Source organism: Aplysia californica, unplaced genomic scaffold, assembly GCF_000002075.1.
Source record: "Aplysia californica isolate F4 #8 unplaced genomic scaffold, AplCal3.0 scaffold00386, whole genome shotgun sequence".
Lineage (NCBI taxonomy): Eukaryota > Metazoa > Mollusca > Gastropoda > Aplysiida > Aplysiidae > Aplysia > Aplysia californica.
Window position 1 is genome coordinate 530,899 of NW_004797656.1, and position 15,382 is coordinate 546,280.

The 15,382-nt window shown below is 41.4% G+C and overlaps 1 protein-coding gene across 1 annotated transcript; it reads right to left on the bottom strand.

Annotated features, from left to right (window-relative positions):
- Window positions 1-1,029: 1,029 nt before the first annotated feature.
- LOC101848371 (serine protease HTRA2, mitochondrial) lies at window positions 1,030-9,276 on the bottom strand. Its single transcript, XM_005103690.3, has 7 exons — window positions 8,542-9,276; window positions 7,163-7,364; window positions 5,959-6,153; window positions 4,662-4,694; window positions 3,626-3,740; window positions 2,038-2,206; window positions 1,030-1,315 (listed from the first exon to the last, which is right to left on the bottom strand). The coding sequence occupies exons 1-7, from the start codon at window positions 9,048-9,050 to the stop codon at window positions 1,150-1,152; spliced, it is 1,389 nt and encodes a 462-aa protein (XP_005103747.1). The 5' UTR covers window positions 9,051-9,276; the 3' UTR covers window positions 1,030-1,149.
- Window positions 9,277-15,382: the final 6,106 nt, after the last annotated feature.

Below are 15,382 nucleotides of genomic sequence, written 5' to 3' on the forward strand. Positions count from 1 at the left end.
AGTCCATAGGATAGTGTTTGATGAGCTGCACTATCGAAAGGTCACTGCTCGATGGGTCCCAAAAGAGCTGACAGCTGACCACAAGACGCAACGTATTGAAGTGTCTCAGACTTTGTTGAATCGTTGTCGCCAAGCTGTCACGGGAGTCGTGAACGCATCTTGAGACCTCCAACAATACGATGAAGCATTCCTGAGAAGCATTATTACAGGTGATGAGACTTGGGTACACCACATGACCCCTGAGACGAGGGATTCAATGGTTTGGAAGCACACGTCTTCACCTCCCCCGAAAAAAGTTTAAAGTTCAGCCATCGGTGAAGAAACTCATGGCCATGGTTTTCTAGGACGCTAAGGGTGTTCTGCTTCTTGACATTCTGGAACCAGGACAAACTGTTAAAACTAACAGACACTGCCAGTCTCTTGGTAAGTTGAGAGAGGTTGTCCACCGAAAAAGACCAGGCCGGTTGTCCAGCGGGGTCATTTTGCAGCATGACAACGCAACGCCACACACCGCGAACGCTACAAAAGACTAGATCCAAAGGTTCGGCCGGGAAGTTCCGCCACACCCCCCTCACAGTCCTGACTTGGCCCCGTCAGATTATCATCTTTTTGGACCAATGAAACGCCACATTTCTGGACAGTGATTCAACGACGACGAAGACCTCGTGGATACTGTGAAAGATTGGTTGAAATCTCTTGATCAAAAATTCTTCAGGGAGGGTATCTTCTCCCTGATCCAGCAATGGGAAAAATGCGTCCAGCAGGATGGTGATTACATTGAGAAATAAAGCACATGTTTAGGTATGATGTGTTACATTTTTATTATAATAGGACAAAGATTGTTGCTTTTAAGGACCTTTTCCGGTTTTCCATAGAACAGCCCTCGTATCTTATTTTTTCTCTTCTAAGTGAGTAGTCTGCAGGTACATATCAAATGACATGACTGAATCTGAAAGAGAATTCACAACAACATACTACTACTCTTATTACTAGCACATTCATTTGAAATGATACACAGAAACACAGAAATAATTTTGCAAAATAATTTAATTTCATCAGTCATGGCAATGGTGTTTCAAATACCTGTGAGTCTTTGCATAAGAACATACTTCTGAGCTTGTAGCCTGTCCACCAATGAACCATTACGGCTTAAATAGTTTCTTGGGTGTTAATTGGGATCACTTTCTTGGTCTGACCTCTGATGACCACAACTTGCAAAATCTCTGACTTCTCAACTGCGTCATAAACATCTGCAGCAGACTTGACTCGGCTCCCACTGATCTCGATGATGATGTCTCCGGCTAAGACACCACCACTGGAAAAAAACACCAAAAAAACATAAAAACTGGAGAAAAAGTGAAATTATTTCGTTGATAGTTCAAATTGAAATCAATTTTGAGTCACGCATATATATATGTAATGGTAGCATAAGCTGCATCACATAACCAAGCCAGGCATTGGACACGCAATGACAGATAATTGCGCATCATATTTACAGGTTTAACTAAACATTTCAGTCATCCGAACACCACTGAAAAACCTCTCAAAGAGGTATTTCGAGTGACCATTCAAAACATATTTCAGTTAATCCCCATCCCCCAATCATATCGCTAGCCCAGTCCTGGACTCCTGTGCCCATGGACAGTTGGGTGTGAAAACACTCTCCATCACTCTCTTTGTTCTGCGTGAGGGGCAGTCTCGCCAAATATCCAGTTGTCTAGACTTGTGTTATGAAAGCCATGTATGTCGTAGTGAAAATTTCCCTTTGTCAATCTTTACCTGTCAGTGTGTTTCGCAGATCGAAGTATGTGTTTAGAGGAAGTGACCGTGCATTTGCACCAATGATTGGGCAAGGAAGACATCAATAGCATACAGGTGCAACAGCACCCAATTGACACTCTAAATATGACCTCTACTTCGACAAAGACACTCCTCTACTTTCCTACACCCAGCAGCTAATAAAAGAAAAGATTCTGTATTGGACTGAGCATCCACAGAGACAAAAGCAAGATTCTCAAGGTCAAAGCAAGTCCTCACATATGAGCAGGGGATCCCGGGATGACTTTGTACACGAAGACACCACCATCAACATCCGGGAAGCTTGGCACTCGGACATTGTTCTTCAGATCCCTCATCACACTCTCTGTCAAAGTGAGCATGGTGATACCTATGAAGCGCCGTTTCAGGAAACCGTTTTCTGTCTGGCCTGAAATGACACAAAATTTGGAAGCAGTTTATACGACATGGAGAAGACGGTCTGAATAGCTGCTGGACTAAAGGTTTAGAACGACACTGCGCAAACCCTCAACCTTGTGACTGGCATGTAGAGGTTGAATATTTTAAACTATTTCAAACACATGCCAGAACAGCCAGTCAGTAAAAAAAAAAAAGCACATAGAGTTCAAGTAACCCATTGATTATAATTAATGTATTCAATTGTGTCATGACGAGGAGGAATTGTGTGCTCGTCAATTTTGGGGCATTCACGGAATTGTTCATGTAATCTTAGTTTTAGTTTAAATAAAAGTGTTAACTCTTTAAACCCCATCGGACGCTGGGAGCGTCTGGCGGTAATAATGTTGTTCCCCATCCGACAGTACTAGACACAACCGTTTCGTTTTCATTTAGTGCTAGTTTTGGCTTGTTTTTGGGAACTATTCCCTAATCAAGTAGTTTAGTAATGACTAAGCCTTTGTTTCCCCTATTTAGAAGTTGGAGGCAAGCTTTTGGGGTTATAATGAGACATAGTGCACCAGATTTAGGTGATTGTGGAAAAAAAGTCCGGGAAATGTAGAATAAAGTCAGGGCTTAAAGAGTTAAGACACTTTCAACACAATTCTGTCATATAAGTCCCTCAGCCTGTTCATATGCCTTGCTTCCATTTTTAAAATAAATCCCTGTATCTTTATAGAGTAAAAGAGAAAGACTAAAGAATCGGAGCATGAGGGTAGACAATTCAACAATTACATGTCAATGTATTGTGTAAGAGACAGCCAGTCAAAAAGAGGTATTAGACGGCATGTTCATTATTAGTCATGGTAGTTTTTGTTTGCTTGTTTGTTTTTGTTTTGTGGTAGAATGGGAAATGAAAACTTAATTTAGATGGCCAGTCACGATACAGCACACCAGGCCTACACACTGCCTGTGGGTACCACTGCCTGCTGTGCCACGTTAAGACCACCGCCTTCATCCCACCTCGTGAGTGATACACAATCAGGATTAATGGATAGCGAGGGTCAAAGGTGAAATCTAGGCCAACGTTCACAGAGAGGAAGCCATTTTTCAGCTTTCACCAAAACATAATAACGACTGTTACCAAAATAGACAGTTGACGACTTGTGACAATTTTTTTTCTTTCATAGCAGATGTAAACAACTAGCACCTCAATTATACTGTGCACAAGACAAAAACTACAGTTGAATCCTCATTTTTAAATAAACCAACAGGAACCACTCATATATATTTTTTAAGTAAAGTTTATAAGAACCATTTCAAAATATATATTTTGAGCAGCGTTGAGACAGGGCCTTTTGTCAGTTGACCTGACAGTATATTTCTCATCGGCTTATGGGCTTGACATAAGTGGACTTCCACAGAACATGTGAAGAATTTAAACGATACAAACCTCTTTTCATCAAAGCTTCAGCTTTTGACAAGAATTTCTGGGCATAATCAGATGGTATGGCAAACGAAATGCCTGTGGTCACTTTCATTGTATTAATGCCTATTGCACGTCCCTCCTGAAAAGTAAATTTAAAAATTAAAGCTAAAATTAGATTCAAAAATACGGTAAATAAGGAAAAAAAGAAACATTCTACAAAAAACATGCACTACATTTACAGCTACAAATTTTAACAATGAATAACAATTCCTGAAGAACTGGAGACAAAGACACATTTATCTTTGATAAAATTATGCCTCAAGGCTTGCTTTTTTACATATATTTCATGTTTAGTTCTACACCATTTTAATCCTCCTCCGAATCAAGAGATGTATTTTTCCCTCATGAATGTATGATATCTGAGAAAGGAAGCGTAAAAAACTGAATTCAGTTGTACTGACAAGCTTTATTTAAAAAAGGGTTAAATAATAACTACATTGAATGTGGCATCGGTGGCCTAGTGGTTAGGCTACCCGACTCGCAATTGTGAGGTTACGGGGTCGGGGGTTCGAGCCACAGGCCCGACGCTGAGTCCTTGGGAAAGGCGCTTTACATGAATTTTCCTCATACAGATGGAAATGGGTACCCGGCCATAGACAGCAAAAGATCTTGTCAGTATATTAGTGTTTTAGCGCTTGCACTGTATGCTTCCAAGGAAGTTGAGTTTGTTTCAGTATCAGAATGGTCTCAGGTCTGCTGGGGTAATAGTAGGGCCTATAGATTGGGAAGTGCCTAGAGCTTGCTGTTGCGCAGGGATTTGCGCTATACAAATGATATCTATTATTTAAATCATAAAATTTCATCTTTAACAAAACATATCTGACACTTTTTAAAGTGTCTGTCAAGTTTTAATGAATATGCACATTATTCGTTTTCGTAATATCTAAACCGCTTCAATCTTTTTTAACTAAACTATTTAAAAAAATTTTTAAAACAAGTTTAAAAATATTTGTTTTTGTCTGTCAGTTATTGGCCTTTTCAGTTAACAGGAGCAACATACCAGATCCACCAGTGGTCCTCCTGAGTTTCCAAACTGAAAAAAAAATAAATAAAAAGCATGTCAGTGGCAAATTGAACTCAGTTGGGTGACACAGGAAACAACTTCCCCTTATAGGCGTAGCCTACATTTTAAAAAAAACAACCTAGAGAGCTATATACCTATAACTCATCTCTCACAAATAGAAAAATGCTCGTTTCTAGCTGCTAAACTGACTGCAACACATGCACAAGAAATATATCTTATCTGACTAACTGCTTGTCTTTCATTTTAAGGGGAAAGATGACCCTGCTTATAATCTATTTGCACTGTCTTGGTAGCTGTTGATATTTGCTGTGAAAACTCTTATTCAGCGAAAGGAGATGGATTCCCGGTCTATTTAATTCATTAAAATCAATAAAAAATAACTTGGATTCAACGAACATGTAAATGAGCAAGCTCAGATTCAACGAAATCGCTTGCAGGGTGAACAGTCCCCACTGACGTGGGTTCGCTCATTTTCCTAGAAACCATCCATGGCCCCTTACTTATTCGTGAACCATGTTTCACTTAGCCTATTGTTTATATCTCTTATGCAATCAATCAGCGGCCTTCTTTCATACCAACACATGCGTTGTTAGCACACATATTTATGTCTTAGCAAGTGTCTTGGTCGGAAAGCACACATATGACAGTGTGTGCATGTGTCTTAGGGGAGGGGGCACAAATAGTCTGGGTATAGAACGTCAGTAGAGATACAAATGCATCATTTATCCCCCCCCCCCCCACCTATCAATATTATAATGATGAACTAGTTTAGACATAGATCTAGGTAATAAATAGCGTGCTGGTCTGTGGAATCAAACATTGCTTTATGTTAGGCTCTACACAGCAACATAACTTGTTCAGCAAATAATGCATTATAAATTATAGATGACATTAGCGTCAATTTGAACGAATTGGCCCTTTAGCAAAATGTGTGCAAGGTACAGTTTAGTGTATTTTCTTGGAATTTTCCAGCATTTTTTTTTTGTGGTATGGCATCAATGAAATGAAAATGACTCTCATTTGAAATCAAACTACTTTTGATTGACGGAAATCGAAAAGGGGTAAAAAAGCAGTCATTTCAGGGTACCCTACCACCTATTACTCCCCTTTATATATTACTAGCTCAGTGCCTGTAATTATCTCCACAAAAACCTCATGCTTGCTACAACGAACACTCAGATTTGACGAAATTGGAGGTCAGGCCAGAGGACTTTGTTGAATCCGAGTTCCACTGTATATCAGCACAGGACCATCAATAGCCTCCCTTTCTTACATTGATGACAGCGTCGGTCTGGATGTAATCCATATCTTTATTTCGAAGGCCCAGCTCCTTACTGGCTCGCTGAACACTGCTGACTATGCCACAGGTCACTGTGTTGCTCAGAGATAATGGGCTCCCCATGGCTATCACCCATTCTCCTGGTCTGATTTGTGAGGAGATCCCCAGAGGAATTGTGGCGAGATGGCTCTGAAACAATCAAACAAAAATAAGGAACACATCTGTTCTCACTCTGTGTAGTGTGAAAAAAATGTTTTCAGTAACTTCAAGAAATGTAGAAACCAACAGAGAAGCCCGCAAGCTGCACACACCCACAAGCGGAAGTGAAGTTTTTGAATGTTCAAAATGTGGCAAACTTATTTGCTCAAAAATTGACTAACGCCTGATTCCACAGCATCGTGACACATATATAATATACAGTTTAGAGCTGGATCCTGCTCGCCAAATCTGAGAGTGGCAATTCGCGATTCAGTCTGCTTCAAACAATCGTGAGTACGCGAGCACTTGTGGAACACTAAGCCTCGGGCTCGTTGTATGCGTGAAACGGAACAGCGTCATATCAACGCCACTTCGCGAGTCCCACTCTTATTGTCCTGCCATCCTCTCTGCCCCCCACCCTTCATGGCACTCCTCTACTGACCCCAATTACCGACCCCATAAATTCCACCCCCCCCCCCCCTCCATGATTCGCTAAAACAATGGCTCCATAAAATTCCTTCTGCCTATTGGTTGGAACCCGTTCATTTTGTTTTAATAGGGGGGTTGGACTATACCATCTTTTGTAAAATAAGGGGAGCCATACTAAGTGTTCCGTTCCATTCTTGCGCTCGCGACTCGACTCGCGACCCAGCAGTAGGTTACAAACAAGCTGCAAGGCGGTGACAGCGGCAGGGGAGTGAATCGGAAGGCGATACTGTTCCGCATTCCGCTGAAGTGAATCGCGAATCGCTTTCTGCAGGGAAGAGTGGTGATTCAGTTCCGTTCTTATGCTCGCGACCCAGCTGTAATACAGTTATTGCTTAATTATTCTAGAAAGTATTCAATATATTATTTATATACTATGCTACATCTACAGGTGGCTGTTAGAGCAGGTTCAACTGTACATGAATGTTTTAGCAAAAGCTCAATCCCGAAAAATTCCAAAGGAAACGGATTTAAAAAAGCATGGAAAGGAAAAAAAAACGCTCGTCATAGATACCGCAGGAATCTTGACGGTCGCAAGATCAGAGATGGGATCTACAGCTGTCACTTGGCCTTCAAAAACTCTTCCATCTTGTAGCTTGACACTCACTGAAGACTTGTTTGCTACAACATGAGCATTTGTTAATATGATACCATTGCTCCTCACTACGAAGCCAGAGCCATTGGAGAGAGTCACAAGTTTCCCTGTGAGAGGATGCCTGAAATCCAAAAAGAGACAACAAATTTCACTAATTCAGCCAACTTTCGAGACAAAAACTGGACTTTACAAAGGCAGAACAATATTCTGATTTCAGCAGTGATGGACGCACACCAATCAGCACAATTCATTTTAAATGTGTTTTGGTTCTTTAGACATACAGTATAACACGGATCTCAAATTCACTGAGACTGGCCTCGGCAGTTTGAGGAATCCATAGTTTGAGGGATACGTGAACAGTGTTAATGCCATTGGCTGAGTCAGAAAAACAAGGGAAGCAAAAAAGATTGCTACTTTAGGGGCAAAACAATAGATTGTGTGATGCACAACCCTTCCTTTCCACACAAACGTAACTAGGCCAAGGGTCTCGGTCTCGGCACGCTTGTCGAGCAGCGCGCTAAAATTAGCACAGCTAGTTGCTTCTGAGGAGGAGGGAAGGTGATATTTTACCAACCATGCATTTTTCCAGGGGGGGGGGGTAATATTACTATTATTATTATTTTGTCTCAAAGTGCACCTCAAAGAACATTGTAGACTTCTGCTGCAACATAATTAGTTAGACTATTCCGTGTTTGTGATCAAGCTTCACGTAATTTTCTTACAAAGATAAAGAAGAAGAAAAAATGGGACCACAGGCACAGTTCGACGGATGTGTGATTTCGAGTCTTCTGTGTTCGACCTATCCGTGTTATACTGTAGTAGGTCTGTTATTATGTAGGCCCTAGAGCAAATCTTTCTCATTCTGGAACAATCAGCGTTTAGTAACATAAAACACCCAGTTCACATGGAAAGCAGCTATTCTTTAAGAAGGATGAGCCCACTGGTGGACAAATTGAACCCTTAATCCCCGTAAAACGCATGCTTCATTATTTATCCGTTCTTTAAATTTACTTCACAAAAAGTCAGATTTAACAAGAGAGACAGTACAATTACGAAGTTCCAGTCAGAAATTAAAAATTGCCTTGCAGTCAGCTCCCTAGTTCAGATCCTCCCCAAAATAAAAACATACTTTAATTAAGGGATGAAAGTCCCTGTCCACATCTACGAGCACATGAGATGATGATGGATCCGACCATTTTCCCTTTTTTTTTTTTTTTGTGTATGGCGTGGTAGTGGGGTGGTGGCGGGGGGGGGGGGGGAGGATATCTTTTAATGCTCAATGATCAAACTTTACAAACCTTCCTTTGATTTCTAAGAACACAACAGCTGGAGCAGCCTTTTCCACAACATCAGCAATAAAATTGTTTTTGTTTCGACTGTCAGCATGAACCACAGAACTGAAAGCACCGGTGGGATGTAATTGCAAAGAGTCCAAGAACCAGTAAGCTCCAAAAGATACCACAGCTCCTACAGCACCAAACCATCCCAAATGCTGCACACCCTTGAAAGAATTTTTATTACTTTTAATCTTCTGGAAAACAACATTTTTTTTACCAAGCCTAAGCTGGTTCACTTGTGAAGAGCAGTGAAAATGTCTCAAATGCACAATCAGTTTTGGGTATTGAACTTGACAAGTCAGTTTTTGCTTTTGCGTCACAAAAAAATGCCTGGTTATGACACTGCTATCACTCGGCTGACAGGCTTCAACCGCTGACAGCAATCCACGACTGTCAAAAACAAGAGTCTTGGCATTATTCGGTTTGATCAACGGCCTGACTAATGACTGAGATATCACCCTCGCAAACATAGTTGGTTTTGGTAATAATTACTGGACCGGTCCAGGGTGGTTATCACATTTCATGAAGGAAAGGGAAAAACAGCTGTTTTGTTATGATATCAAATTGAGGTCCATGGAGGCATCATGACCAAAACAAGAGCAACAACATTTATTGCAAATTCTTGGAAGAAACTGTGCTGTGGCCCTGTGGTGAGCTGTGACTCTGTGACCTCTCGTGAACCCTTTGGAACTGACACAAAATTTGCTTGACACCGGAATCGGATACCCGTCGTAGAAATCGGCATTATTTCGTTGCTAATATTATTTTCATCATCATCATCGACATTGTTACAGCTGTTATTTGTAATACTGGCTGTGTTTTAATACATGAGGGCCTACAGGTCCATGATGTCGTCACTCGTTGTCCATCATTGCCACTGCGCATTTCTACAGCCCAAGTTCTTGTTGTATTACTATCGCTAGCTAGTGCCGTTAATCATTCACTTGGTGTGAATATTGATTTCTTTTAAATGCATGCTATGCCGGACACAGTGACGATATGAGGCATGCCACTTTCATTTAGCCTATCCTATCGTGAGTCTCGGGATCTACACATTTCCAAGGGGCTCTCGTGGCCAAGGGGTTTGTCTCTAATTCAAAGGTCCCGGGTTTGCATCTGGAGAGTGACGGATAATTTTCTTCTCTAAAATTGTCTCCTTTCACCTCCTTTCCTGTTCTCTAGCAATGTTCTGTCGTCTGCTTTCGTCTCCACTTTTTGCCCTCACCCCCTTTGCCCCCTCCTCTGGGCTTCTGACTTTTTTTGCAACCTTATCCACTACATGTAGTTTGCTACTCCTTGGCTCCTTCTTAATTACTGTTGTCTTTCAGCCACACCCTTGAACTTGTGATAGGAAAGATATACATCTAGTCTTCTCGGAAAAGTTGGGCACGTTAAAGATCCATTGGTGGTCTGAAATCGATAAGAGTAGGCTTCGGCTGCAACCCAGGCAAAATTTAAAAATTTCCTTCCAACTGAAATTGTTTATTGTATCCCGCTCGCTCATATGACATTATGCAGTTGAGAGCGTCATAAAACACTTACCAAAAAACAAACAAACAAACAATTATCCAGTTGCCCCTCCCCTTTACAAGTCCAAAATTTATAGCTTTTCATCTCTGGGCACGTTCCCCCGCCTTTGCCGTGTACGCACCACACCACTTAAAATTTAGTGTGTCTTGCAAATTCGGGAGTAGGCCCTATAGAGACAACATGGTCAGGGTCGAAGAGTTCACAGTTCCAGTTCGATGTGATCCCGCCTGGGGCGAAAGTGATGTAAGCGTAGGTGGAGAGCTCAGATTTGAGTAGTTGGTGTGAGCCCGTCTGGGCATACATTGTAATTTGTATGTACCTACCGTTTCATCGAGTTCTACAACGCTTTTATGGGATCATATCTAATCTTTGACCCGACGGACAGTTCAATGATCTCAACCTTTCACACTTGGTTGATTGGCTGTGCCTGCCGGGTTTTTGTTTCGTAAATTAAATTATTATCTGAAAGGCGGGAACAATGCAGACAAATATAGTCTCCCCTCCCTCCCTCTTCTTTCCACACACACACACACACACACACACACACACACACACACACACACACACACACACACACACACACACACACACGGCCGTGTTGCTGTCATAGTGTCACTGTTTGCCCACTTGAATAATAATAATATAAGTTTTTGGCTGGTTAACAGTCGACGATATATCTTGCGTGCTGTATACACCTGGTGTTCAGTGGGTGGAGATCGGACAATAAATAATAGAACAAACACCTCTGTATTGTGTCAGAGAGTTAGTTTAAACTGGAATGTATTTTTTTCCTTCAATGTGTGGCACTGAACCCTGTAAAATACGCATTGAAAACTCGCGTTAAGTTCTTTATTGTCACATAAGCTCGCTGTCAAGGGAATGTGAACACACCAACCAGCTGAATCTCATTCTGTTGCAAATGGAAAGCAAAAACTAGACGCACAGGTCAACCAGAACGCCATCGACAAAGTTGCTCAACAGAAAATATGAATGGTCAAAATCATGTAGTATGATGCAGAGAGTACACAACAGTGAAGGCAACATTGGGCAGAGAATGTCGCAACTGGCCACTTGGAGCTACAAATGCTCAAATTGAAACCCTGATAGAAGTATTAGAAGAGCATAGTGAACATGGAGTATGGAGATGCTGTGATCTTCTCTGATGGATCAGTCAACAGAGGAGTCAAATCGGGCTGGACCTTCAGTATCAGAGTTGATGGGGTAGTAGTTAGGCCTATGTAGTGACAAAGCAAAGTGGAGCAACTGCACTGACAACATCAAGTACATGTATTGTGTATGGAGATAAAAACCATAAGTGAAGCTCTACATTGGATCAAGAACACAAGCCATCAGCGAGCAGTAATCATTACTGACTCAATGAGCACACTACATAAGGATGCTGTGTGCGGACTGGAAGACTACGATCAGGGAGAGCAGCCTGGAAAGAGTGGCCTGGATCTTCTGCCCGGGCCACGCGGGGGTAACCGGCAACGAGAGAGCAGACAGGCTAGCTGGAGAAGCAAAAGTGGGAGGGAATTTGACACTGGACCCTCCAACCGTCCTAACCGTCGTAAGGGAAAGATTGAGGAAGAATAGGGCGGATAGCGGTTCCCACACTCTAGGTAGATTGAAGGAGAAGGGGATCCAAAGAGGAGAGGGGAAACACAGCCATCTGTGCGGACCAGTCCGACGGATCTCCAACCAGATTATGATGGAGATTACAAGCAGACAGACTCTGGGATGGATCCTGAGAAGGGGGGGGGGAGCAGAGATGGACATGTTCGACTGCGGGGTCCCCAACACGGTGGACAAGTAAGACAAGTAAGGCCTACAATACAGACGTAGATAAATCCTTTTTCCTGATTTCAAGCGTCGTATTGGCACAACACGTTTATGATACTTTTGAATCTAGATATATACAATAAGGTGATTAAAAAAAAAAAACACCGTTTTTTCTAAACGTCTCGCACAAAATTTGTACCAGAATGTTGTAATTTGATCCAGATTTAATTCATTCAAAAGGGATTTGTTTAAATTTAACATAAAAGTCACAAAGAAGAAACTCATTTTCGAAAACGAAAATGGCTTTTTATAAAAACCGCCTTAATATGCAAAATACACCAATTTAAAAGATCTTGTAAGGAAAGTCATGAAATGATTGGGTTGTATTTTTCCTTTCCTTTTATGTTTGAAGTCTAATCTTTCCATCACTGTAACCTTTATTAAACAATATTTCTTTTCTCCAACAGAGTTAAAAATCAATTAGTTTTTAATTCTGAAATTCCGAGAATCAATGGTCTATAATAATTAAGTACATGTATAATTTATGTCCTCCTTTGGACTCGACAAATTTTAACACGTCGTTCGTAATGTATAGAGGTGCCCGAGGGCCAAACACAAGGATCCACTAAACAATGAGTAGGAGTACTCACAGCCACACACACCTCACAGTATGAGGGGCTGCTTCTTGAGACTATATGGGTGAGGGCGAGGTTACCCAAATAGAGGAAATGTTCACACAGTTCAAGATTTTGAGTTACGTCGCGCTGCCATTGGAAATATGGGCCTGACCCTCCACTTACCGGTATGTCTCATTGAGAAATATCCTAATTTGTAGAGCAGATATGTATTCCTGCCTTAGACACAAGATGCAGAATGGGTATAGGCGTCCATTTGGGCGAAGATACAAAAATTAATAATTTTTACAGAGATATGCCGGTCTGCCCTGGCACGGCAGAACTATTGTGGATTTATCTAAAATGAATATCAGGCAAATTCCTTTTGACTTCCAAATGTTGCGTACATACAAATTTGAAACGCCAAACTTCAGTGTGGAGGAAAAAGTTGTACAGGTTTGTTTGTTTGTAGTTGTTTTTTTGTTGTTTTTTTTTGGGGGGGGGGTTGGATCACCCTGTATATTTTCTCGTTGTCTTTTCATCCATGCGTGTTTGACTGGCATTTCTCAGTCATTACAGTGGAACTCGGATTCAACGAGGTCGCCGGGCCAGACCTAAAATCTCGTTGAATCCGAGTGTTTGTTATAGCAAACATGAGGTTTTGTGTAGATAATTACAGGCACTGAGCAAATAATGTGCAAAGAGAAGTCACAAGTAGTGCCTGAAATGCCTGCATATTATTATGAGCTGTGTAAAAAAAAATGACCGATTCGTTCAAATGCACGCCTGTGTCATCTTGAATCTTGATTGTTTACCAAAAAGTTGTGTTGCTGTGTAGAGCCTAGCATACGACAACTTTTGATTCCATAGACAAGCACACAATTCATCAAGTAGATTTACGTCAAGACTAGCTTATCATTGTAATAATGATCAGTTGCCAAGGGGGGAAAAAGACTGACGCGTTTGTATCTGCAACGTTCAAGTTCAACGCCGGGACCGCTATTGCCCCCCCCCCCTCCCCGACACGCATGCAGGCCGCCCATCCGACCCCGACACACGCCAGGGTAGACACTTGCTCGTGCCCACAACGCATGTGTTGGTACAACTGTATGAAAAAAGGCCGCTGACTGGTCGTTTGCAATCGGCTAAGTGAATAATGGTTCACGATGAAGCTGCAATGGATGGTTTCCGGGAATCCAGGAATAGATCAAGTTCGTTCGGGGAGAAAAATTAGCGATGCCACGTCTGCAGGGGCTGTTCACCCTGGAAGCGACCTCGTTGAATCCGAGCTCGCTAATATAAGTGCATGTTGAATCCGGGCTATTTTTATTTTATTGATTTTAAAGAAGAAAAAAAAAACGGGGAATCTATCTCATCTCGTTGAATGAGCCCATCACAAGCACATACAGTCCACACGACCTAGTGGGCGACTCCCTGAGCCTGAAGGCAAAGGGAACGGTCTGAGGTAAAGCCATACTGGCTTTTCCTTTTTCCTCTTGTACTGCGAGTGTGAGTCTTTTGCACGTCTTGTGTTCCCATCCCTTAAAAGAACCGCGCCTTACATGTTTTGTGCCTTTGATCAATGTTTTTCAATAAAATCCACACAAAAAATGTGTTTGTTTTAGTAGGTTTTTATGGCGCTCGCAACTGCATAAGATCATATGAGTATGAGCGCCAAGGGGTGGATGTCAACAGAGAAGTCTTTACAGGGAATCAGGCTTACTCTGCTCACCTCTCTGGCTTCAACAGCACAAAGTCTGCTTCGACTATCAAGGCACCCCGGAAATGGTGGGTCACAAGATCACATGAGTGTGACAAACATACAAAAGAAGTAGAGGAAAAATGATGATAGTAATAGTAAGGATTAGGAAAGAAAAAGCAGCAGTACCACAGTTATGAGCAAAGCGTTGAATCAGCCCATTTACAATTCTACTGTGCATAAGAACAAGCTAATGTCCCCCTTTTGGGAATGGCCTAAAGACACTTCAGTCTTTAAATGAAAACAGGTGTTGAACCAAAAAGAAATGATTAGAATTTATATGCCCAATTGGCGGAAAAAATTCTCAATTCTTCGATTTCATTAATTTGATGAACACACGATGCCATAAATATAACACAATCTGACTGGTCCTCCTTGTGTCCTTTGAACAGTTCAAAAGTACAGAGAATACTGAAGGGTTGTGGACCTCAAGGAAAAAAGCAGTTTCGTTTCGTTGTTGCCAGACTACATACTCATTTCTTGGACTCCTTGTCACAGTCACACTTTTCTTTTCCACTGAACCAAGCCATTACCAGGAGACAAATTACAGAGAAGGTTTCGCTTCTATTCTTTACATAAAATCTATTCAAATGGGACGTTTTAAAGGTGAAATGTCCCAAGAAAATAGCTTTCAATGAGAAGGACATCATAATTGTGATGAAGCAAAATCCATCTATTGAATGTACCTATTGACCTGGACGAGTTAAAAATGCATATTGGCCCTACATGTCCAATAGGTTCACAATGAAATGAAAAGCTATTCAAAAGTTGTAGCCTTTGAACTAATATGGGGTCTAAAGTCTAAGGAATTCGTAGAGCATGGGTTTAGAAATAACCTAATAAAGATTTGAACTCGGTTGAAAGAATTATGACTTACACTGCACTCTGTGAGTTGTCTAGAGCATTATATCCAGCACCTCGAACAGATCAATAACTTTTCGAGCCATAACAGGCTATTTCACATAGTTGTCATCAAATATTCAAGAGAACTATCAAAAGTTTCACTCCATATAATTATAACTGTATGTTTACCCCCCAAGCAGGGAAAGAGTGTAAAACCCACCCAGAAGAGAGGTATCACTGAAAAACATTCAGTAATGAAGAAGCTGCCCCCCCC